General features: G+C 37.2%; 1 protein-coding gene across 1 annotated transcript in view; it reads right to left on the bottom strand.

Moving 5' to 3' along the window:
* nbeaa (neurobeachin a) overlaps nt 1-27053 on the bottom strand; it is a 320946-nt gene that overhangs the window by 99441 nt on the left and 194452 nt on the right. The window contains exons 38-39 of the mRNA XM_066699758.1: nt 14139-14263; nt 1501-1647 (exon numbers count right to left, since the gene is read on the bottom strand). Of these exons, the coding sequence (XP_066555855.1) occupies nt 1501-1647; nt 14139-14263 (272 nt within the window). The remainder of the gene's footprint in view (nt 1-1500; nt 1648-14138; nt 14264-27053) is intronic.

The following is a 27053-nucleotide window of genomic DNA, read 5'->3' as shown; positions in this document are numbered from 1 at the left end:
ATATATATATATATATATATATATATACAGACAAGTATTAACTCAAACAACAGCATTTACACTTGTAGACCACTTACCTGAAGATTATCGAGCACAGCCAGAGATCAGGGCAGATATCGGTGTGGAAACATGCAGGGCGCTTTAGATTCAGCTGACAATCTCATATGTGATATCTGTGTCACATAGACACCTAACACAAGTGTTTAATTCTTTAATTTGTTCAGATTAAATTAAATAAGTTAAATGCTGTGATAAGGCCTTCTGCTGTGACTCACTGTTTGTTCACCATTTCAGATTCAGATATTTTAAGGTGCTAAGAATGTTCGTATTGATTGTAAATACAAATTCCCATTTCTTAAGCAGTACTAATACCAGCATTATTTAAGGTATTGCACAATCAAAAGACAGGATTAAGTGCTAAATAAAAGGTTAAGAACAGGAAAACAGTTTCAAACGAGAAGACCTTTGACCAGTCGTTACACACTTGTTTTGCTAGTAGCTTCTTGATCCCAGAAATTAATTGGAAAAAAGACTGATGTTAATGTTGTTTTGCACCTGGACTACAATACGTTAATGGACTTGCTGTAGATCCAAATCACTGCCCTTTTAAGCAATTAAGATATCAATTTGATCCATTTAGGCGCTCATACGGGACTCATTGTACCCACATTTTGGCATTACTTCCTTAATTATGAATGTATTACTAGTTCAGTAACAGTTTGTTTCTTGTAGAAGGCTTTGGGCCGAAGCAAAAGCACAGACTGCTAAATTGCGATAATCTCGATAAAGCTGTGAGACAGAGTAATACTTTAAGGAGATAAACAAGCAGTGCAGCTCAACTACCTCAATTTAGATAATGTATATCAGCATACACTCAGATGGACGCGGGGCCGAAAAGGCCTGGTACATTTCATAGTTTAAATCCTGATTCAGTTCTATGTTGATGTTTTTTTTCCATCGCATTTGAATACACAGACATTTATTAAAAGACAGCGGGTGGAAAACACCAAGGGTTATATTTCTTAACCTAGACTATTCTGACACATAACTCGGGAGGTACAGATGACTATGGATAACTGTGATTTTTATATTTTATTTTTTGCTTTGATAGCCTCTAGGTGTACTGCAAACTCACAGCATGCCTCCCTTTGCCTAGTCTTGAAAAACAGGAGATGGACTGCACTCCAGCTCAGCTGTATCCTCGATGACGCTAGGATCTAGATCTCAAAGGAGAATGCATAAGACCTATGCATTTACCTGCATTACCATTTCTCTCTTTCCTGTGCTGACATACAAACAGCTGTACCATCTCACAGTAGTTGTCTAATCAGCCCCTTGATTGCTCTGATTTTCATCTACCTCTGTCTGAAACAGACTGCATGAAGCAATCTGTTTCCAGATTACCCAGAATGCACAAGGACTGCATTTACCAGTGTTGGTACTGTAGCCTTTCTTAGCAGCTGATGTACAAACAGCAGGTACGTTTTCCCAGCCAGTTACCTGCAAGGTTGTCAATCTCCTTCTCCTGCAGCAGGCTGACAGCGTCGTCATCTCCCTCCAACATGAGCTCCGTCTCGGGGTTCTGGTTGACCACAGCCTGGCTGCGGAAGGTCTTCTTGGACTTGACCACCTCATCCTCATCAGTGCCTGGAGACGGCACAGAGCAACAGTGTAAGAGAATGCCCACTTATGATGTACAATGTGCCATGACTGGCCTAAATCTCAGGCATAACCATTGGTCTTACAAGAAATAGGAAATAGTATAGTATGTTGATCACCACAAAAACAACCAAAAAAACAGCTACAGCTATATAAACCACATTTTTACAGTAAGGTCATTGTAACATGTTAAATTACTACTTTTTGAACAGTTTAGCAACAGGAAGCAACAGTTTATATAATTTAAGACGAGAAAGAGACTATTTTGTTATTTGCCAGACAATAGTTAACTATCCTTGAAAAAAGAGCTTCAGGAAAGATTGTACACTGTCGTACAGTTTGGTTTGAGCAAAGGGGAATAAGGCATGGTGGGAGATTAATCTGCTTCCGCTGTACACTTCTTGGCCTAAGCTACCTTGTGACTGCAGTGATGTTTGCTGGAAAACATTGTATGCCTGGCTAGTCTGTGCGGATTCTGCAGCCAATTGAACAGTGTACAGATTGTAACATAACCAATTAAATAACATGGAAAACTTACAAACTATGTATGCAGTGCAAACAGTTTAGTTAGGAAAATGAGAAGATTGCATTAACAAAAAGAATTCTGGAAATATATGTAAAGTAAATGAGAGTTCACGTGGAGATGCATTTGATCACATGGAGATAAAGTGATGCCACTGTAAAGCAGTACATCTATTCATTTGTTTCATTTAAAATGACTGGAATCATGCATCTTAAGTAAGACAGCATAAAATAATTATTGAATATTAATTACTACCAATCATCTCACTTCCTGCCACAGCGGAACACACTGAAACATCTGTGAAGATTTTTTTGTTTTGTTTAATGTTTTACACCAAGTCATACTCAGCAGAAACAGAAAGCTGAAATCTCCACATAATGGAAGTAAGGACGGCATGTTTTGTGACACACTTCGAACACGTTTTCTTTCAACAAAGCTATTATTGAGGCTCTTACTCCCTTGGGCACTATGCACCACATCTTGAAGGGGTTGCATTTGACTGTTGTCAATGCAGCCAAAAATAAAGAAATTATATATATATATATATATATATATATATATATATATATTTTTTTTTTTAAATACAGTATTTCCTGTACTGATTCATATCTAGAAAAATAATTAAATCACAAAGAGGATAAGAAATTAAAATGTTTAGGAAATGGATGCAGTGTAATGTCAAGGAAAAACTGAGACAGCAGTTCCGGATCAAAGCAGTGAGTGAAATTCAAAACTACATCAGTAACTCAGCATACCGTCATTATAGTCAAATGGAATAAAGCAAATTTGTAAGAAATAGGAGACTCAAACAGTGATACATGACTGCTCGAATAGGAAAATAATTATACAAAAATAATCATAATTTTGAAAATCACAAGCTGGTGAGCTAGTCATAATTTACAGAACTCATGGTTTTAGTTAAAAATATGATTTTACAGTGATGAATTTTGGACAGTTTTGCACTTCATTTTATACATTTTAAGTCACAGTGCATAAAGAAAACACATTCCATTTTTTAATTGGCATTTATCATCCTTTGAAATGTAAAGTGCCATGCTAAACACAGAAAGAGCAAGTCTAGTTAGTTTAATATATATATATATATATATATATATATATATATAAAAATATATATATATAGCCTATATAATGAATGTCAGTCAAAGCTCTTGCCAATCAAGCAGGGTAAAATGTAATAATGCAAGTCAGCAGCTGAAAGATAACTACAAATATTAACAAAATCCAGTTTCATTATTGTTTAACATATATGAAAAAATAAAAATGCTAAAAGAAGTGTGAGACTCTGAACTACCACCTTCACAGCCATGGAGAAGAGTGGATGGATGAAGAAAAGAAAAAACAAAAAAAACATTGTCTGATATAAGAAACAATTTATGTTCTGAATGATCGCTTCAGAGGCCCACAGATGCCCTCTAATCAACATATCCTTTCTGAATTACAGATCAATTTGTCAAAATTACAGACACAGGGAGGAGACGTGTCCTGAGTGGCCTCATTAGAAGCCTTTAAACAGCTCTCTTCAAAGACGCCGCTTCACACCTAACAAATCAAAAAGAGATTTAGAGTGGAATACGTTTATAAGATCATTCGTCTTGGGATGACCTGACCCGCGCAGTGAACTTCGTGGCATCTTTTTCCTCATATATCACGCAAACCTCACCCTCTCCTTTCACTAGACAGCCTAAGACACTCTTTCCGTAAACAACAGCCTAGCGTCGATACGCTGACAAAGCAGTACCGCAGGCACGCTGCGCTTTTTAGATAGAAACGTTCAGCAGCGTAAAGTTTCAGGCCTGCCAGGTTGGTATTTATAGACCAGCAGGTCTTCTGAGGTTGTGTGTCACTACAGAGCTGACGTGAGCTGTCCTTCAGCCAGACTGAGCGCTGCTGTGTGGGGAAGGCCCTGAACAAGCTGTGATGGGACTGCAAACAACATAGACACCATTCACTGGGTAACACTCTCAGGTGTATCACTTTTAGGCTACGGCACGTTTTGCAGTTCCTTGTAAGTTTATAATGCAATTATGTTTTCTAAAACCATGGGTGAAGGTGTCAAACAAGACAAATTTAATAAATACATGAATAAAGCATTGAAAGTAAAAATTAAAAAAGATTGTACCTATTACAAAATATTAAGCAATACAGTAAACAATGAAGGAGTATTGACTGAAGGAAAAGAACAAAAACATTTTTCCTGTTCTTCTGTAAGATGAATTTACTTCATTTTCTGTATTTCTAACCTGACTTTTTTGTTTCTTTTCAATATAGAGGAAAAATAAATACATTAGAAGGCGTGTTATTGCTACACTGGTTCATGCGTCTTTATAAGAATGTGCTCGGTATTTTTTCAGTTAAGTGTGCCCTTAATAAAATACAGAAGGTAATCTGGAACGAATCATTTAAAAAGCCCCCTTTTTCATAATTTACAGAGGAATGGAGAAAGTGAAGCAGAAAGCAGGAGAAGAATTCAAAGAAGAAATAGGAGGAGGAGAAGGAGGAGGAAAAGATGACCAAGAAGAAGAAAAAGAAAAGGCCAGAGATTATCGTGATAGTCTACTCTGTTAGGCCTGGAAAGTTTATACTAACGGCAAGCAGGGGCTGCCACAGCAGCACTGATGATGTCATCAGCGTAATAACAGTGTGTCTCAGGGTAACGTAAATATTATGAGATTATGCATATGTACATATACAACCCGCCTGCATTAAAATAATCTCTACTTCAAAGGGCATGGTGGAAATAAATTGAATGAGAGAAGAAAAGAAGGATGACTGCCTTGAAGAAGAAGAAAAAAAAAGGTTTAAATTGAAATCAGTTAAAGGATATTCTAAATAATACAGACCACTCCAATAATACATTTAGGTGAATGCTTCACCCAGCAGGTTTGGGTTTGCTTTGAGTGCAGTAAGTTGCATCCCCATACTGACCCATAGGGCCATCTCTGGGTGGAAGATCACCTTATAAGCCTGTTCATCTCATGTTTCTCTTAAAGTCAAACACTGTCATTTTGAACTACAGCAGACCAGGGAGCTTGACTGTAAATAATGAGGTTAATTACAGCACACAAGTTAAAGCAAAGGGAAAAAAAAACACGAAAAAAGCTCAGATGTCATATTTCTTCAATCATCTCAAAAACACCTTTGAAATATTGAAACACATCTCACATGGAATTCCTTCTTCACTGGTGATACTGAAATTCTACAGTCAAATGTATTTGTTATTTTTATATAAAAACAGGTACAGAATCAATGCTGTGGTGAAACATTTACTTAATCTTCTGCCTTGCTCCTGACCAACACAGACCTGCCTTCCCTGCTTTATAAAGCACAGCATCAACTGGATTAAGGCTGGGGCGACCAAAGACATTACTGCCACTGCCAGACCATGGGAATATACAAAAATGCACGAACAGCCAATCAGCTCTCTGGAATGTGACCATTTTATTTCAGCAGTAAATGAATGGTGGTATGCCAGCTCACAAAACGATAAGCTGGCCAAATGTTCAGCAGATGAGATGGTGGCTGGCCACTTTAGAGTCTTTATAGTCAATATACATACATAATAGCGTAATGCTGTTTATTCCAAGGTCGTACTATATAGGTGATTCCTTAAAACTATGCTTTTTGATTATTTGTTCATTATTCAGTCTATTAGCATAATATTCTGGAAATAACCCTGTAAACCAACATACATATTCAAATAAAAATATTGGTACTAAACAAATAAATATACCCAACCCAATGAAAACCAGTTTCCATGTTCAAGAGCAGCCCAATCACACCATCATAATGGATTTTTCATAATTCCTGCACAGTGGCTTCAAGTATTCACACTCAATTTATTTAGTTTTTTTGTATAGTCCTGCTTCTCAATGAAAAGCAAAATTGTCAAGCAATTTTCCAAGGGAAATCAATTGTATATATCCTGTGTAGTTCCATAGGATTCTGTAACAAATTTGCAATATTAAAAAAATATATATATATATCTATATATCCAGCCCTTCACATATACAAACATATGGGATGTCTTTGTGCACGGCTTTCCATGTCTTGCATTAATCTTGCTGTTTAAATGCTGTATTTATCTTACTGGTCCTGTTTAAATAAATGAGGAAGTGTAGATTTCTGAAATGGTTAAAGTCTGTAGTCAATCTGATTTTACAGTTTGTTCTAGGGGCTCCCGAACTGGAAATGTTTAAGTGTTTGGTAGTTTTACTATCAAATATGGTACAGATATAGTTGAAAGCATTAAAAGAAAAAGTGCTATGCTCTGCATAAATCAAAAGTTACCACTGTTGCCAAGGGTCTATGTTTTATATAAATGCTAAATTTTGGTATTTTCTTGTGGGCAGAGCTTTGTGGTTTTCTTTCTTTCCTTTTTTAAGGTTGTGTGGAGTCAGACAGCATGTGTTTTTCTTAGTCCTATAACTATATAGAAAAAAAAATCTACCAAAAAGAAAACTGAAAATGGTATAGGCACTTAATGTGGGAATACTGTTTTACTTTTGCCCAGTTTCAAAAGGATATAGCATTCACTGTTAGATCTTCAAGGAGTTATGGCACAGTATACTTGCTTTAATAAATAAAACCCTCAGACTGTACTTTAATTATATTCCGGAAAACAAAAGTATGAGTAAAAAACTATTTGGGGAATTAGAAAATTGGATAGCAAGTTGAAATGATTAATAAATAAAGAAATGCAATCGAGGGGGATTTTATTTTTTAAATGTATTTTTTTATACTCCAGAACCTGAAAATGTTTGAATTCTTCCTCTTTATTTTGTATGTATGTATTGATTAATACTTTATTAATTCAAGAGTTCTTAACCAGATATTATGCCGATGTCTTTTGCTTTATTTATGAGGAAACAAAGAAATACAGTGTGTGTGTGTGTATTGAAGAAACCGATATATTGAGGGAGTTTGAAACTTCCAGGGGGAGTGCTTACATGCACCAAATACAGAAGACTGAAGGTCTCTCTCTCAAAAGCTTATTAATTTCTGATCAATTAATGCCATCATGTCTGCAGGATGCTTAAAAAACAGATGCAGCTGGGTTTTAATCATAATAATGGCCACTGGTTTACGACATCTGTGCCAGGATGGACCTGTATAGGGAAATTACCAGCCTTTGCAGGACTGTACACTTCACACCATCTCTCTCTTTGTTATTACGGCCTGATTATTTCCCCCACACAGATCCTCCCCCGGAACAGAGAACGTTGAGATTTCCATTCAAAGCTGATAAATGACACAGCCCTCAATTACTGTACAAGGGCAGTCAATGGAGCAGCAGGCAAACACTAACTTGAAAAAAGAGAAGAAAATTAATTCAGGCTTTATTAATGTAATTAATGTCTTCTCAGTAAGGAAAAATATATATTAGTTAATCATTCAGTTTTAAGAATGGCCTCAATGTATCCCTCATGATTGTGTTTTTTCCCCTTTTTCTCTCTCCTCCAAAAAAAAAGCCTAACTAAGGACTGTTTAATGGTTTACAGTGTCTTTTACCACTGACTGTAATCTTTAGTGTATTGGTACTGTGTGCAGTGGCTGTTTATCTGTGCTCGGGCCGGAGTAATTGCCTCACTTCTTGTCACCACTGCCTAAGTACGCTGACAGGGAGCGCTGATACGACCAACATCTGGAATACAGCGTCCCTTCACTGGGTGTTCCCTAGTCCTGAGAAAAGGTGGTTTCTGATCTGAGGCTTGTAAAAAATACACAAAACAGATTAGGCTGCTTTTTCCCCCTCTCCCACAATCCTGAACATCTTTCATGACCAACATCAAGTTCTACATTTTCTAAACTGAAGCGTTTTCACGTCTGGCAATAGGGGATCCACCGAAACACAGAAACATATTGATGGCATAAATGTAAAGATATTCAAATCACATTCATTTTGAAAACCATGAATGACAGACATCTTGTAAATATCTATATATCTATCTAGATATATATCTATATATATATATATATATATATCTATATCTATATATATCTATATATATATATCTATATATCTATATATATATATATCTATATATATATATCTATATATCTATATATATATATATCTATATCTATATATCTATATATCTATATATCTATATATCTATATATATATATATATATATATATATATATATATATATATATATATATATATATATCCAGTGTAAATTATGCTGTTCTATTAAACTGCAAAATGTAATTCTCTATATTGAATCGTTGTAAAACTATGATGGAAGAGAATCATAACTTAAACTAATGGTAATATGTTGTCCTATTCTATCTATCTGCTTAATAAATAATTTAAAAAGTTAACTTTACTCATATAATTGACTGGTATTTATTGGGAATCAGCAGACAAGTTCTAAAAGACATGCACTTTTGGAAACATAGGTTGAATAACATTATTTGACATAGAAAACAGGTTCAATTCCTGTTCAATCCAGGTAACGGCCTTGTAGGGGTTCAAGATCTTTTGCTGGGTTTAGAATAAGATAATGTGACATCTGCTCAGTGCTTGGTTTCAGAAAAAAAAAAGGAAAATACAATAGGTATAGAAAATACCACAAAAAAACTCACATTCTGAAACAAAGATACTCCTTAATTGCTCTAATAACGGGACATACAGTGTATACCTCCGTCTGATCCGGCTCACACTGCTGTTAAAATTAGCAATAAAGATCCGACCATGAGTGTCATTGAATGTAACACATTAGTGAATAACTGTGCACCTGAAATGAGACAGCAAGGACACTGATAAGTAAAACACTGCAGTTAAGGGCTTGGATCAATATTAATGTGACTTCCATTTCATGCTTGCCCAATTCCAATAAGCTGACAATATACTCCGATTATGTGAACTACCTCTGAGTAACACAAAAGGTTATTAAAGAGGGGGCTGGAAATAGAAAGCACTTGTTATGCTGACAGCTCTGCTAATAGACAGGGCCGCCCGTTTTTTCTTTCTTAAAGGCACCACAAAAAAAAGTGAAATAATCCTTAAAGGATACAGAAATCGAAGTATTGTTAGCCTCTGCAGTCACCCTTTAGGAAACACAAGACAACTTCATTAATTACATCATAAGCACAATAAAACCATGGCTGGCTAAATGAGAACAAGCGCTTCGTGGTCTCATTGCTTTATAAAGCCACTTTTCAACACCAGCTTCATTAAAGCCTTTAAATGAGTAGTTTATCATGTGTGATTTGCTATTACTTTCAGTTCTAATGCGCTCTGTCCCCCTTTTTAATGCTTTCTGTGCGACTCTCTGTCATTTTCTCTCGCGGCTTAGATGGTTATTTGCCATTTTCACTATTACTGGGTAAGTTATGAAGAGGACTTTTAAAGGTGAAGCAAATTAGTGAGCGACAAAGCAGAACATTGTGTTCTCAGACACGCACAGCAATGCACAACCAACATTGTTTCCCAGCTCTCTATAGTAAAAGTAAAAAATATTAAAGTGAGGTCAATATCTTTAAATGTTGTATCTCCGTAAAGTCTGTAGACAATGGCAATAGTTTTGTTAACAGAAAATAAAGTCTGATGACTGAATGCATAAGCCCTTTCTTGCAGATCCTTGAAGTAATAATGCAGGTGCTAGAGTTGAATAACCTTATACCTTATATACCTTAAACTTGTCAGAAAAGAAACATGTGTTTTACTATTAGACAATACTGCCTTTTTGTAATAATTTAATCAGCCTCAAAAATAGAACTTTTACGACAGACAAAAATGAATTAACACAACAAGACATGGAATTAAAAGAAACAGCTCACATATGCCAATTTGTACTTATTTTATAAGTCTGGGAAATTGTTTTTTTATTACCAAAAAAGTGTATTAACGAAACTGGACATGGTATGAAATGACAGCTCACATTATTTTTTTAAATTTGATATATGATATTTATATTTTATACAAACTCAGAGAATGGGCGTTTCCTCCTTCTGCTGTGTTTTTTGGCCGTTTTCATATTCTGGTTAGTATTCCCTAATTTCATGTGGTTTCAGTTATCATTTCTGTATGGCTGAGTAACAGAACAAGGCCTTAATCCCATGTTAAGGCGGTGGCATACATCACTATATATATAACTGATCAAATATGAAAGCGATTGATTGTACATCTGTGATATTTCCGCTTTAATGACAGCTGAATGTCCCTGGTTATTTTGTTATTATTTTACGTTACATTTTAACCAGTTTCCTAAAAAAAAAAAAAAAAGAAAAAAGGAAAATATAAGTAGTACTCCAAACATGAAGTCATACAGTGCGAGAAACCCATTTTTGGGCACATCAGTAATATCCACCCAGTACTAGCTCTCCACAGTCTCAGAACTGTGTGTCTTTTCAACCATACGTATTATGGCTTCATAGCTATTCTGCAAAACTAACACATGATATGCTGTAGTAACAATAATAAGAGAAAAGTCTTTGGCAAAAATGAAGAATAGATGATTTGGAGGAGAAAGCATTATATATATATATATATATATATATATAATGCTTAGTAGAAAAAAAAAATATATATATATAAACTTGATAATCTGTTCACAGATTAAGTTTAACCAAGGAAATGCTATTTTTACAAACCCTTTTACAGAATGCTTTTCTGGCCCTAGAGGTTTAAACAAGGCTTCAGTTCAGGGGTGTCTGACTTTAACAGCATGAAGCCAGGTTAACCGAATGTCATATTTTACTAATATTCCAGTCAGTAACGACGAGAGCGGGAGATTGACGCCTTTTTGGTTTCTCAAGGTCGTGTATGGAGGGAGACACACTCTTTGATAAATCAGGTGGAGCGCAGACTCATCCCCTTGGAGCTCAGACCTTCCCTCATCTGCGTTATCTTATTATTTTCTGCCACAGGAACGACTGATTAATTTTGTCACAGTGGCTCTTGTGGTGTTTGTGCTGTGCTGTTTGTGCCTGCCCTTTAGTGTGATGTCTGATCAAACCTATTTAGCTTAATGCTTTACACTGCAGCTACAAAAGGCTTTGGCAACATGCACATTTCTGGCTGAACGCTCTCCTCCCCCGGTCCACAAACTCAGCGGAAGCTCTGCATGGCGTCTGATGTTAACTGTAAACAGAATAATGCATTCAGTTTCCATCCCGCTCAGAAATACAGCGCAGCCTCATATTGATGGTCTTCTTCCTCCTAGTTCATCTACTATCCAAAGTGGATGTCAAGAACTGAACAATCAAACTGCTTCTGCTGTCAAAATATGAACCGTGAAGTTATATAATGTGTCCCTGTGTCCTTTCTAATCAAGCTAACGCTAATGATTTTCAAATTTTGATTTAAATAGCCTTTTTTTTTTCTCCCTCAGATGGCTTTGTTTCCGTGACGAACTGACTTTCAATAAGATCTAACATACAATACGCCCTCTCTGTGAAACATGGTATGCAAGATGTTGTAGTTAATTTAGCACTATGATACAAGGTGCTGATTTCTGCAACTGTATACAAGTAAACACATGTACAAAATGAAGGGGACACGCATACAGTCTTAACTGGATACACAATCATGGGATTTGCACACTTTTCTGTCTTTAAAGCACCCAAAACAGAAGGGAATGTGAAACTGCGGTGGTCAAAATACAATATAAATCGCTTTTATTTTAGCAGATAAAACAAAACCTACATTTCCACTTGAAAGATCGAATTCACTAAGAAAGTGGAGACGTACCCTTGACTGTTTATTAATCACTTTTCGGCATCGGAGGCTAAGAGTGTAACGTCAGACTGAACCAAACCCTTTTCACATGACAACCTTATCAATTATTCTGCTCATTAGAATCACCCAGAGACATAAGGGCCTCAACAAGTTCTCAATCACTGAGGTTCTGACACGAGTGACAAGCGCAGTCTATACACAGCACAAGATTAGGTTTCCTGTTCTCTGTACAAAAAATAATAATATCCTTGATACCATAGATGCAATCTTTTTGTGTGTGCAAATCACTAGGAAAAGGTGCAATGTCTATCAACACATGCCGGAAGACTTGCGAGTGCTATTCAATACTATAACGGTGCGCCTGTACAATATAGATTAAACATTTAGATGGAAGATGTACAGAGGAACTGGGGGAAAGATATCATAGTTATTCCTTCTAGTTGTCACTTAGTGCTCTCTTGGCTGTTCTTTAAATATGTCTGTAAAGCCATTGATATGAAAGCCACCTTAGATGTATAATGACTGTCAGCTTTCCCTTCCTCATCTAGGAAAGATGCACAACTGTACTGGAAGCATACACAAGCAATAAAATGTACATTTAATCCCGAAAACCAAGACTTCAAACACCGTAAAGTTAAATAAGCATTTGTACACTAATTTGTACAAGTAATTAGTGGAACTACTTTAAAGAGAACCACCAGAATGTGAGGGAACTTTCCAAGTCCTGTAGGAAAAAAATACCAAGGACAACTGGATGGATAAACACTGCTTTGTGGCTTTTAAAATGAGGTGCCTGCAGTACACAGCTGGTGTACGAGCACTTTTGCCTGTCACTGCTAGTTAGCATCAGACCAGTGCAAAGGGTTGACATCTTATCTCATATTTAACCTAAATACAAAGTTAGAGTTAACAAGCTGAACAGCTGCCCTACATCTTTAGTAAACCATAAAACTGCACACGGCAGCAGGTCACGATGCATCAACACTGCATAAAAGCACAAAACTACAAGCAAAAAACATGCTACGGTGGCCCAGCATGGACAATCAACAATTAGACAAACATCTGTTTCCATGCATAACAGTTAAAAAAAAAAAATATATATATATATATATATATGTATATATATATGTATATATATATGTGGACAATAAGTATAGAAATAATAATTGTTGGAGGCACATGCAACATCTATAAATATGCCTTATTCAAATGAAAAACAGACCGCTTTAAATGTCTGATTTTGAAAACAGTTTAGTAGAGAGAAGTTTAGCATTTTCTTATGCTTGTGGCAGCAAAAAAGAACAACTTGAGAAACTCAAACCACCCACTCACTGCAAGAGACCTCATATTAGAAGGAGGCTGTTTGGTTGCCAGAGGCCTGAAGTACGGGGTTGGTAATTTGTGAGTGACAGTTAGGTCAAAGTTCTGATATAATCTGGGCCTTTGTATTATTTTTAACTACAATATTTACCAACATTAAAATGTGTATTACAGAAGTCAGATGTTCTGAGTGTGGGGCAGTAATGCACCAGTCTCTCTCTCCAAGACAAACCAGCTACATAATCTGTGTAGTAAAACAGTCATTTATCTGAGATGTTTAAATGAATAAGACCACAGACTTAAAATAAACACAAGAATTAACTCCTTCTTTGATGTCTGTTGTACACATGGCAAAACTGAGATGAGAGATTGGATTGTCCTCAGATAACAAGGTCAGTCGAAATAGGTAAATGGCTGATGGGAAGCAGGAATGTCTCTGTTTCATAATTTGTACTTAAAAAGGGATCTATTTTAACTTTCAATGCAACAATATAAAATAACTATACACAATGTAACTTATTCAATATTTTGAGTAAATGTTTCCATAAATCATTAGGGAAATATAATCCACAAAATATATACAAGTTTTCTAGACTTTTGGATTGAAACATTGTCTGTTGTCTTTTTTTTTTTTTAGTTAGTTAGACCACGATCTTTAAAGTGGCAGCCAGGAGTTATCAGTGAGTGTGGATAGTTATCTTTCTAAATGCGAAATGATTAAGACCAACGAGAAACTTTGACCATGAATAAATTTACTAAAGTGGTTACTTTCACAAGTCTTGTGTCAGGATTACTCGGCATAGCTTCTACCATTCTACACATCCCTCTGGAGAAGATGGAGAGCTGAGAGGATGTGGGAATCGGATGGCAACATGAGCGAAGGTGAAGGCAGGCCATGTTTCAGCAGCGACAGGAGAGACAGCTACTAACCGTAGTCCTCTAAGCATTTCAGTGTGACGTCTGGGTGGGTGGAACCGAAGGCGTTGCGGACGAAACGCCGCCTCCTCCGCAGGTCGTCCTCCCAGTAGTCTAGACGCCAGAAATCATGCAGCTGGCTGTGAAATAGACACAAGGTAGGTACACGTTAAAAAAGGGTCTCCTCTCACTGCTCTCGACACAAACACCTTTCATTGCTCACTTATCCAGAAAGAGGAGACTCGCAGTGGCAAGCCCTCTTGTGCGACAAGGGCTTTTATTTATTTAGCTACAACTTACCACTATAATATAGCAAACTCTTACACTTATTTAGCACCGTAATGGCCTTTAAGTAGCTCAGTGAAGCCTTCTTCAAAAAGCTGTAGCAGCAGCTTGAGATATAAATCACAGCGAGTGCCATTAACAAATACAGCATCGAATTACAAGTATAAATGGCTCAGCTTGCCATCTTTTTCTTTTTTCTTTTTTTTTTTTTGCTGTGTTTTTTAACAAGTCTTGTAAATCAAAGGAGGGAACCTCAACGCAGACAGCATGCAGTTTAATGATCGGGGGGGTCTCTCCACAGAATAAGCCGAGGACCATAAAATATTGCCCCACATGCATATGTGGAGCCATGATTAAAATAATGTGCTGAAATATTCATTGAAATGATTCCCAAGGCCCCTGGAGCAACCCAAAGAAAATTGCAATTTTATTCATTATTAATAACACCGAATTAGAGCTTGAAAAAAAAAAAGAAAAGAGGCAAAAAAAAAGTTTCAGCATGTGGTAACCATCTTTGTAAATTATTATTCCAACATTAGCGAGGACCTTGGGTAATTTTATTGCTTGCAGCTAATGCAAACCATTAAGTGCCAGGGCTAGCATCAGGTTACTAAGTGCTTCTCTTCAAGTGTTCTTTAGCTGGAGAAATTTCAAAGGCTTTTGTGTTTCCTTAACATAGGCCTGCGCTAAAAATGCTGCAATTAATTTACTGAATCTGTGTTATAAAAAATACGTAAAGGGAAAGTGACGGCTTAAAAACAAAAACCAAAAAATTAAGAAGAGCTGACAGTATGTAAGCTGGCAATTTAGCATGTAGTTCATCTTTATCAACAGCTGCAGTGGTAGATTTCCACTCACATCTTAGATTATCTAAGACAGAAATCTTAGCTGGCAAATTATTTTAAATTTTCACAGACAATTTCATGCGTCACTGAAGGAAGTGTGAATATACCTTATCATAATTATTGTGGGGCTATTAGAAAATAGTTTACAAACTAATTTCTGTATCTATGACATACTTTTTTTTTTTTTTTTTTTTTTTTTTTTTTAAGTGTACCTAAATATTACACACACGTTTTATGCTATTGTCCTAAGATATTTTAACCACTATCAAAACTAACATTGCTCTGTATACACTTCTAAAAATATATAATTCATATATTTTTATATATTTTTTTTTATGTCTGCAATTTATATTTATATTTTATATTTAATTATTTTTTATTTGTACAGGGCTTTCACATGACTAATTAAGAAATTCAAGAAACATGGACATTTACAGTTCAGCAAGTCTACCCAAAATAAAAAATAAATAAATTGCAGAGTACATGTTAATAAACTGAATCAAGTTTGAAGGAGAAAAAAACCTTCCCCTTGATTTAAAGAACACTAATGTGTTTCTCGCCTTATTTAAGATGTTGCAGAACCCAGTCAAGTCACAGGAATGACAGCCTTAATGCAACATGCCTACAGCTTGTAAAGCATATCTACGTTTTATCTGAACAATTCATAAAGTACCACCATTTAGACTAAAGAGATCCATTTCCCCAAAGTAAACGGTTATAATATCTGGATGCATTTGCGAACATGAAGGAAAATCCAACTGCAGATTTGACATGCTGAGTAGAATTAAGTCCTTCACTCCCATCAACGGATTTTATTGTATAGCTTCTTCTGCCATAATATTCAGGCAGTCTAAACAGATTAAAGTGTTATAAGGGATCACATCACACAAGCTACCTCCTCGTTCCTTGAATATTATATCTGCAAATGTCAGAAATCAAGAGACTCTGGAGACTTACCACAGAGCTCACAGCGGATATAGCTGATCTGCAGTTTAACATCAATCAAGTGGGTGTGTGCATGTATTTGCAGGCCTGCTGCTAAAAGTTCATAATCTTGGTAATAGGAAAAACTACAGCAAACCGATAGCCGCCCCTGTCAATTGTGAAAAGCTCGGTGGAGAAAAGAAAGATGTAAAAGAACTGAAAGGCGAAACCCACGTAAATGATATTGTAAATGTGAGATTACATGGGGGAAAAAATGTAAATCCGCCACAGGCAAAGAACAGATTACTGTTAAAGATTATAACCCTCAAATCTGAGGAAAGGGCAGCTGGAAGTGTGAAAGGAAGCGAGGGACTTGGAAGAATACAAAAAAACACAACATTTCTAAAACAAATTACAGAATTTAAACGTTTGACTAGCAATATAGTCAAAGCTTTATTAGAAAGCATTTCATTTACACTTTAGCACGGCAACTAAATGGTGCAGTCTCATAAGGCAGTACCCTTCACTTCCTCTAAATCTTTATTTTCTTTAAAGCCTTACTCCCCCAATAAATTAAAACTGGCTTAACCATCAAAACAACCTTTTCCATATGTAAGAATTGGTAAAGTAGTGTCTGAGCCCTATACTTTGTTATGATTACAATTTAATACAATTATGTATACTTATTACCTCATTGCAGTGCCTACATAAGTTCTGTTCCATTAAAAATAAACTGAATACAGAGGATTTACCACTGACTGAGTCCTTGGAACTACCTAAACTTAGTCCCCTGTTCCACTGGATGACATTGGTTGTGAGCCAAACATAACCCGATACTATCCGAACAAGTGTCTGTCAAGCACAGGGACTGGTAGGGGTACAAGCTGTTTAAAAGCCGAACCTGCATTTGTTGTGGATCCATAGCAGTGACAGAAAAACATACACCATATATGATGATGATTATTATTGATATTAAAACAACTGTACAATGCAATAAAAGGAACCAAACATCAGCACACTTGTTTTTACTATTTTGTATTGGCCCAACTTTAATTTGTGTAGATCTGAGATCAAAAGAAAAATAAATCCCACTCTGGAAACTACCTTTTTTTAAGCAATAAGCCATTTTTGTATTCTTCCAACAAATTAAAAACATGCTAATGCTGACTCAACTAGCACACAACCAATAAGAAAGACAAATTGAACCCTCATAAATAACCGCCCCTATATCGGTGGTTCTTGATCTTTTCTCGGCGCATGTGCTCCTACTTTGGCGGTGCTATTCCGAAAGGGAACCCATGATATTTAAACACTGCGGTCAACACAGTCCAATTTGTACAGTGCCAGGATAGCCATTATTAAGTGCTCTACAGCTAGGGTGGTCCCGGCCAGACGCGCCTTCAGAGGTTAGGGAACCACTTGGAAAGTACGTTGAAACCAGACGGTCAGATAGAGGCATTGGATTAACGCTATTACGACGTGCTATGAGCAATGGCTGGGGAAGGTCTAATTCGTCTGCCCCCGAGGCCTGGCTCCTGCGCTGGGTCAACTTAAACGTGGCACTGAAGAAGTCCAGTCCTGCGCATGCTATTTGTCACCCAGTGTTAACACATTTTACTGCAGTTTCAGACGACCCTTCTCTGGAAACTCTCACACAACGTGACACAGACTTCATGAGCAAAACAAAATCCATCTCGGCCACATGTAGGAAGCCAGCAAGAAATGGTATTGTAATCCTCACCAAAGATAAACAGGATGATTCTGTAGTTAAGAGCTCCATGTCGATTTGTTATACATTTTTTGGTTTGTGCCTCACAGTGGGAATTTAGTTTTTTTTTTTTTTTTTTTTAAAAACTTCCTTGATGGTATAAAACAAACACAGGCATGTAAAAATGGACAACTTAAGAATACGAAATACCAATGCTTTTAAAACATCCCCAGTCTAGATTGTGGAGGTATTATTTTAGATACATGCCAATCCTGCATACACTGATGTAGCTTTTAGCTTTGATAAATCCCACCTCATAACAAATCATTTTATTACTATTTGTTTGCTAATAATGGAGTAATATGTAGTGATTGTTTAAGGACAAGAGCCGTGTAACATATCTAAATCGCCATCACTCCTCTTCGTCTTCCATTAAAGGTGATTATTTCTCAATATCTGTAATGGGGCAAACATTGAATTTCAAAGCCCCATAAATCACTTCCTTCATAGCTCACCAATGACAGACTATTCATCAGTGCTGCAATCTGTAGTAATAATTAGCTCCCTGACTTCCACATTCTACTTACCAATTGTACACCATGGAAAAAAAAAAAAATGTGGAAGTGAAGCCTCACAGAAAGCACACAAAATATATTAGTCTCATCGCCCATCAATCACTGGAATGGATTTGAAACTGCATTTTAAAAGCTAATTTTCCAACGCCGATAACCAAAACTATCAGTACAGGACGTGGCCGCTTTTATTTATGGCTGCTCTTAGTTCTTAAAGTGCTTGGTGATAAATGCAGAAAAAATATATATGTATCCCCACCTTTTCATGTGCATTTAAATAATTTCACTCCTGTTTGCTTTGTGGAACGGAATTTTACACTTATCTCCATAGGGAAGCATGGAATGCACACCATTCTCCCAACCCCTTTATTAAAGCCGTACAAATGGCACAGCTAGGCTCAAAATGAAATGGAAATAATTTAAAACAGATTAAACACCCTCCCACTACAAAACAATTAAATACAAAATACAACAAAATAATATAAAACGTCCCAATGTCGTCCTGATTTATTCCATTCTAAAAAAAAAAAAAAAAAAAAACAGTCAGAGCTGTACTGTGGACTTATTACTAAATGTACTACCTCTGGGGGCTTGATAATAAATATGACTCAAATTTGTCCAGGAAAGATTTCAACAAAGGAGGTCACAAAGCCAAACATGTCATAGCAATTACAAAAAAAGGCCCCTCGTACATTCCTGGGACATGCAGTCGTGAAAGTGAGTGATATGGGGTGTCTAGGTCAGAATTATTGTCCCTCACATTTCATGGGGAATAATTTATCGGTACTACAGAAAAAAAGGAAGCAGAATTACAGCACGCACTGTCTATCTTAGCGGAGAACTCGAAGGCCTGACATTTGACTGCAAGTGCTTGTTTAACACTGGACTTTCTGTCGGCGTCGGCTAACAAAGCCCCTCACACTCGCTATTCATACCCGTACGGATAAAATATTTAAGCTTTTTTTTTTTTTTCTCACAAGCAGCTGCGCTCTACAAAGCGTACCAAGGTCATTTTTTTTTTTTTTTTTAGCAACTAAATGAATAGATTTATGAATTATTAAAGCAAAAAAGCATCTGTGTGAACCCAGCACGGCAAACCATCCTCGGGGCCATTGCACTTCCCCCCGTCCTAAGCATTCACAGCGCACACGCACCAGGCCTAGAAATCTAACCGTGTTTCCACAAGGTCAAGTCTCCAGCCTTGCTCTATCGAGGCCCTGGCCCTAATCCAGAACAAGTTCGTTTAGGAGGAAGAGCAAGTGTTAACTAAAGCATGCTAACCTACTCTATAAAGGAGGGAAATTTGACTCAGCTTCTTCCAATGCCGTGTTTTTGTGTTTTGTTTTGCTGGTTTATCCGAAACCTTGCCCTTTCACACACTGACACATAGGACATTTGATCTAATAATGCCAGCAATATTCTCAGCTATCAAAAGTGTGGCACTTTGCTGCAAGGGGTTCAGTCGGTTTGTAAATCTAGGACATTTAAGAGGTGAATTTAGGAGTGCCCCCTACTGGCTACTGGATCCCACTGCTAACACCATTTCTAAGGATGTCTGGGTGGTCAGGGTAGAAGTAAAACTAATAAGCAATGTGTTGTTGTAAATAATTTTATTCTTAAAGGATGCCTCTCAATTATAGGACACATAATTGAGTTCCTGGGGATTTGCTTCTCAATGCGATGACATTCGGCTAATTGTTAGATTTCTCATGAAGAAACCTCCTCCAGGTTGTCTGTATATGAATTTAAACTTGAAGGTCCAAGAAGTTTAGAAAACAAAAAGTGGATAGATGTAAGTGTTTCAAACCCGTGTGCTAAATCTCATTCTAGTTCTAAAATGAAAATAAAAATCTACTTAATTTACACCGATCCAAAAAAAATCCACGCATAAAATAATTACGCACTGCATATGAGGCTCCAGTACACATTTACTGGTTCACATGCAGGACAACGGATACCAAAGCCAAAAGCCAAGTTCTGGGTTTCATCATGGAAATCGTATGCTTTAACATTTCTAAGTGTAGTCAATAGCAGTCTACAAAATTAATTGTTCCAAAAAACACTTTCCTCCAATTTCATGCTAATGGTGGCTTGTTTCCACAGATGACTGTATTTTGGAAATGACAAGAAAGCTGATCATAAAAGTTGTCCAATACAGACTCAAGTAAGAGTGCCGACCCATTCTTCCCCTGTCGATTTTGTTTTTGAAAGAAATAATTCAATTGATTACAGTGTTGGCCACAACAAACTTTCATCAGATGGAACTGTTAATCATTTCCTCTGCAGTTCTGTCCTCTCTGCAAAGAAACAGCAGCCACTTATGCAAAACCAGATATAGTAACATGACAAGACCTTTTAGTCAAACTACCGACTGCATGCGTGTAAGTAAGTAACATCCAATTTGTCTGGAAAGAAAAGACTGCATTATCTTTTCTTAGGCCGTTGCATAAAATAAAAAAACAAGGAGGAAGAGAGAGAGAGAGAGAGACAAAAAAATTCAATAAAGCACCATTATATTCCCTTTCAAATGGTTCCATTACAGGATTCTATAACAACAGCCTAATCTCTGGATAATTATAATAAATGTCTGTAATCAAAGCAGGAACTATTTAAAAAGGGTAAAGGGCTGTTTTTCATCAACGTCATTGTAGCCCTATGATCTTCTAGACATCCAGCTCTCTCCCAGACCACCTCCTGAAACGGGAAGTAAGGGATGGTGGAGTGGCCCAGCAGTGAATGTTGCATTTCAATGAAACACCCCCAGAGTATAACACATCACAAACTCACACTCAAATCACTCTCTGGACATACCAAAGTAACAAGTTTTATACCGGAAAACATTTGTATACTACGCTGCTGAAGACGTCAGCTATATCAGCGTCAACAGACATTTCTTTTATATGAATCCCAGGGACTGCTCAATGGCAAACGGTTGAAAAGATTTAAAATCGGTGAGGATTTTTCCCGTTTATATTTCAGGGGGTCATCAAATCCTAAAATAAGACTTAAGTACATTTAAAAAATAATTAAATAAATGTGTCACTTGTTTATGTGGGTGAGGCTTTCTTTTATACCAACAGACTCTAAGAAAGTTTGTAATTAATAAACTTCTGTCAAGAATCAGAAATGGACGAGTAACAAAATCTGCTTCCTTATGTCCATTTGTACTGTATTAATGAGACTCGTAACCTTATCCATAAGAAAGGCAGTCTTCAAGTACAGAACATTTGCAATGAATAGATGCTTATTAAAGAAATGGGTGAAAATGATAGTCTAGAGTAGACTCATGCATTTAGGTTTCACCTCAACAACCTTTAAGATGTTATTTCTTTATGTAATTAATGTATGTACTCAGTTGATACTGATCCTACATCGATTCCATTGCATGTGTAATCACAGTTTTGCACAAAGCCTTCGCGAGGCTCAAATGGCACTGCGATGAAAAAAACCCCATTGATTTTACATTTATTCAAGACAACGTTGAGATGGAGAGAGGGAGAGGAAGAGAGAGGGAGAAGTCCATTTCTAATCCCCCTGTTGAAGCATCTTGAACCTCCCCGAGTCTGTTCAAAAGTGGGCTAGATTGTATTTCAGTGCACAAACCCCACTGCTGAAAAAGTTACGCTTACAGAAAGGAAGCAAAAGAAATGATTAGGAGAATACACTAACATTTGCATTCATCATCATCGAAAAGCGAAGGGAAGAACATACATGTAGAAAACGTGATGGGCAAGCAGACGACAAGACGACTAAACGTTTGTGTGGCGGAGGCATGTGACGACTTTAAACATTTACACTGCCACAGTTGGGAATTCAACTCCGCTGCTCGCGACAGTAACATTTGACACGGGCTGTGAGCTATAAATAAAAACACTACAATGATCCAATTGAATTTGTATTTTTGTGCCTTTAGCTAAAGATAGTAATCTTTGCACTGCGTTTCTAAAGCACTACAAAGTTATTGTTGTCTTGTTTTTGTAATTCTTTAATTCTTGAATTGGGTTCTGTGCTAGTCCTCAAAATGTGACATTCACCAGTTCTGATGGCTGATGAACAAACATTGATTTCTAGTAAAAAAAACACCAAAAGGCCCAATAAAATGACGGGAAATGACTCTGTGATCAGAATGGCTTTCATCTGCATTTTTCGCCTTTTTTTTCATCTTCATTCAAAACCCAGCATTGATTTCACTATCCAGCTGTGAACAGTGAAAGGCCAGCTGTGACAACCCAGAAAACAAGAACTAGATTAGGTCAAGATTCAGGCGGACATGGATTCTAACCTGTCCTCGGTGAGGGCAATAAAGTAACAGCCTATATACTCAGGGCTGATCAGCAGAGAAAGGTTAGCGTCTATAAGCAACAGAAACATTAGGAAAAAAAAGACTAATTTAATACAGTGCCTCGCAGGCAGACACAGACCGAGAATTCCCACAAGTGCAAAAGGTAAAATTTATGACTGAACACTGGAAGGCTAGATTTCCTTTGCTTAGCCTTTCACATTTATTTAGCCAAGTACAACCGCTGAAAATGACCTTTATCCAGTTCTTCCCAAGCTGTCGTGAAATGACCTAAAACCTACTGCCTGTTTACTGTTTGAATAATATTATTCAACAAAGGACTCCAACCATTGGGTCATTTTTACTGCTTTGCCACCACAGCTGTGTTTTATGGTATTCTCCACCTTTTATCTTGAAAGAAAGGCCACTTTGGCGGATCATTTTAGTTTTTGTTCGACCTGCACAATAATACGTTTTACAAAAACCATTCAGATGTCCAGTTTCTGTTTCAGGGTAACTAAGTACAGTGCTGTCCACAGGAAAATTAGGGTTTATGGGATCATTTTAGATGGGGGGCAGGGTACGAAGCCAGCTTTTCATTTTTTTAATTCAGACATTTCTGTGGTAAGGCTCTGTTTTCAGCTGCCCTACTGTAGAACAACAAAGCAGATGCTCTATATTAAAATTAATAGTGCTTGGCGTTGCACAACAATGAAAATATATCAATGTATATTGGATATATAATAAGGATATGAACAGCTAAAAGGCAGACTTTGAGCTTGAATTAGGATTACGCCATTACCAATCACCTTCCATTTTCTTTAGGCTAGCTTCTTAGTGTTTCCCATTTCCTTTTATGTTCGTCTCCCGACAAAGACTGATGTCTGAAGTTGCATCGGGATGCAGCTTTAGCAGTGTTCAGATTTAACAACTGAGAAATTACGGAAAAGAAAACAACCAAAGAAAAAAGTATTTTAAGCATTTTAAGGATTTGATGCTTTACTCATCATCATCAGCAAAGTCAAACTGAAAAATACGTTGGTTGCAGAGCACAGGGATAAAATTACCGTCAGCACGGCTTCAAATATTTATTTTGGGAATGAGAGTTACACTGAAGTATATCCATTCACTTAAAATAAGAGAAGAGAGTCCAGAGGTTAAAGCAAATCCCTCATTTCCATACAGAAAGTCCTGTTTGTAGTTATAAGATCCATTACCATAGTTTATGACATTGGCAAGCCTCTTGCTCTTTCATATATATATATATATATATATATATATATATATATATATATATATATATGAAGAGATCTAGAAGCAACATAAGAAAAATGTGGTGCCTTAATTGTTCTACTGCACAGTGATCTTTTATTATAATATTGTGTACTTCTTTAAGTGTGCAGTCAGGTAGAACTGGGCCAAGGTGTCCTGATATTCCTGGGCAGACCTTCATTTATATGCCCTCTCCTCTGGAATTGTAATGAATTCGCTCAGAAACCCATTAGACTCCATCTACTTTAAAACTAATGTTTCTGCATCAGCCCCTCACAGGCTGTTTGTAACCATTGTTATGTAAACCTCTTAAATGTTAAATCTGGCCTACTTTAGTAATGCCTAGCTCGATTCTGCAGCTTTAAAATTGATGATGGCGTGAATTAACCTTTCTCTGGGGATAATTAGGGCAGGCAACGAGGTTAAGAATGCCCTGAGGGAAGAGCGATGTGTAGGTCAAGAACAAATGGTGAGAAGGCATGAAATGAAAAGGTAGAACAAAGGGCTCCGTCTAGAAGATGTAGCAACATTAATAATTTGCAATACAGACTACACTTGGAGTTGGTATTCAATCCTTCAATAAATATTTGATAATAATTTCAGCACACAGTTCTCTTTTGTCTTACCTTTGGTTTAATTTATGTTTGTATTTAATTAATTAATTAATTAATATTACCCTTTGCATGATTTACTGCACCAATCTATTCAGCAACCAAAACAAATACATTTTCCCTGGTGGAACAGCACTGAATTACAATCAGTCAATTTGTAATTATTTTTTTGGCCAGATTTAGTTTTTTAGTATTCACCCTTGATTAGAAGGAAAGAAAAAAACAACTCGTATTATAAAAAAAAACAGTTATTGTCAGCTAATTTGCTTTATGTTTACGTGTACATTTCTGTGATGCTACCTGTCCAATTAAGGTGCCTGCTGCACACCAGAGGATCAAAAAGCAGGCGGTCCTGTTGAAGTGTGTCAAACTGCATAAAGCTCTCCTGTCTCCAGGGGCACAGCATGACACAGGCAACCAAACAAGCAGTTTGCAGTGAGACTTGGCCGAAGCAATAGGCCAACAGAATACAGATAGCAGCCATCAAAGTACACCGCAACAGCTACCACCAATATATTCTATTCAGCATACACAACCACAACACACCAAAGGCAATGCTTTACTTCCATTCTCCCAATGCTACTCCAAAACTATGCACAAGAAGACAGATTAGCTATAACAAAGGTAGACTTTGGTGGAAAGAGCCAACTACAGCCTTCAGGACCTATTCAGACATCCTATGACTCATCTGTGTGCTTTGCAACTTTTACACAAAGATAGTGTCTCACTGCGTGAAGCGTGGCTGATAAAATAAAATAAATAAAATCAAAGCAAGGCAGGCATCTACTAGGATCGATTTCCTTCAAACACTAAAAACACAGACGGCCTCAGCAGCTAAAGAAATGGAAAATCCAGCACTGAGCCACTGGCAAATGAGGGTCTGTAAGCGCAGGTGGGTGTTCAAAACCTATTCAGCAGATTCAGGGGGTTACTTCAGGGCTTTTTTCCTATTGTCCTTCAGTCCCTTACTTGGCTGGTCTATTAACAAAACCGCTAGTTGCGTTCTCCCTAACTGTCAGGAGATTAATTATGTCATATACCACACCTGATTCGGGGGGAAAGGGGCATTCGGCTCCCTAGGGTATGGAGACAGCTGGAACTAGGTATTGAAGGTACTGTTTGCTGCTAACCAAACACTGTTAACCAAGGTCCTGCATGCTTTACCCCCATTGGGAACATCCATGGGCGTTTTGTGTTGGAGCACAAAAAGGGGCCTGGCTACCCGACTCCTGTTTACACCCACCAGCTGGTTCTTCTGCAAAAATGAGCTCCATATAGATTTATGTCTAGTGCAAAGGAGAAGCTGCAGCCCAGTCGCTATCTGATACTCACCCTGGACATGTTTACATCTCCCCGACCCACAATGCCTGTCTCCTAACAGGCTGCTATTAGAATTGATAACCCTTTCAAACAAGATTGGAGGAAGTGCGTTTCAGTGGGGGCCGTGTGACTGAAGGGTTCATTCCATCACAAAGTTATTATCCTGGGCCAGATTGATACCATTTATCACAGATGAAAGATGAAACTCACTGTTAGTCAAGGGAAACGGCTATTCGAACGCTTCCACACGGATCAATACTCGCCACATTTTTCTCCAGCAAAAAGTAATTATACAACAGAAAACTTCACAATCAATACCTAGTCAGGTTAACTTAAGGCCTGCCACACAGAATCCAGCATAGAGCTCTTCGTCAGCTGTCAATGAGACCGTTGCGTAAACGCTGATGCTTTCAAACACAGGAATGGGTGTTCCCTCACCTCGTTTGGCCTGTATTACATTTAATTTAGGGAGGTCTGTACAAAGTCATATGTGCTAAGAGCTGAGATGAGGAAGTGGTCCAGTGATAGTAGTGTGGTTAACATATACTACATGCTGGGATTCAAAACAAAAGGAGGCACATTCAAAAGGATATGGTCAATTTTTGGGCAAGAGCGAACCAGGACTTTCAGAGGAGTCAAGATAGAAATCTTAGCCTCATTGTATATGTATTGACATAACAAAATCACCAAAACATCTTAAATAAAAAAAACTATTAACAATTTGTAAAAACTCCACTGTAAAAACAATATGAGCAGCTGAGAATAACCGATGGAAAAGTCGATTAATGTAGTATTTATTTATATATTTTACCTTGTGTTTCTGCTATAACAAAAGCAACTTGTCACTGGCTGAACACACTTCCATCTCTCCGATTTCTCTGTGTGGGTTGACATTAATTCTCCTGCAGCTCTTTAGCTTTCCTTGAAGGTCAGTCTTTCCCGGTGCTGAAGCAGCCCAGCTCCCCTCAGCCTCTGAGCTCTAATAGGATGTGAGTCGGAGGCTCTGGGGCTGCGGGCCGACTCTAATAAACAGAGTGAACCCTGAGAATTAAACCATACCTCGCTTAAGGGTGTGGGTCCTGCACCAACAAAGGTACTTAAAAGGGGGATGCTT

This window comes from Amia ocellicauda, chromosome 3, assembly GCF_036373705.1.
Source record: "Amia ocellicauda isolate fAmiCal2 chromosome 3, fAmiCal2.hap1, whole genome shotgun sequence".
In the NCBI taxonomy this organism is placed as follows: domain Eukaryota; kingdom Metazoa; phylum Chordata; class Actinopteri; order Amiiformes; family Amiidae; genus Amia; species Amia ocellicauda.
The sequence above is the reverse complement of the archived record's forward strand: the minus strand, read 5'-3'. Positions and strand labels throughout refer to the sequence as shown.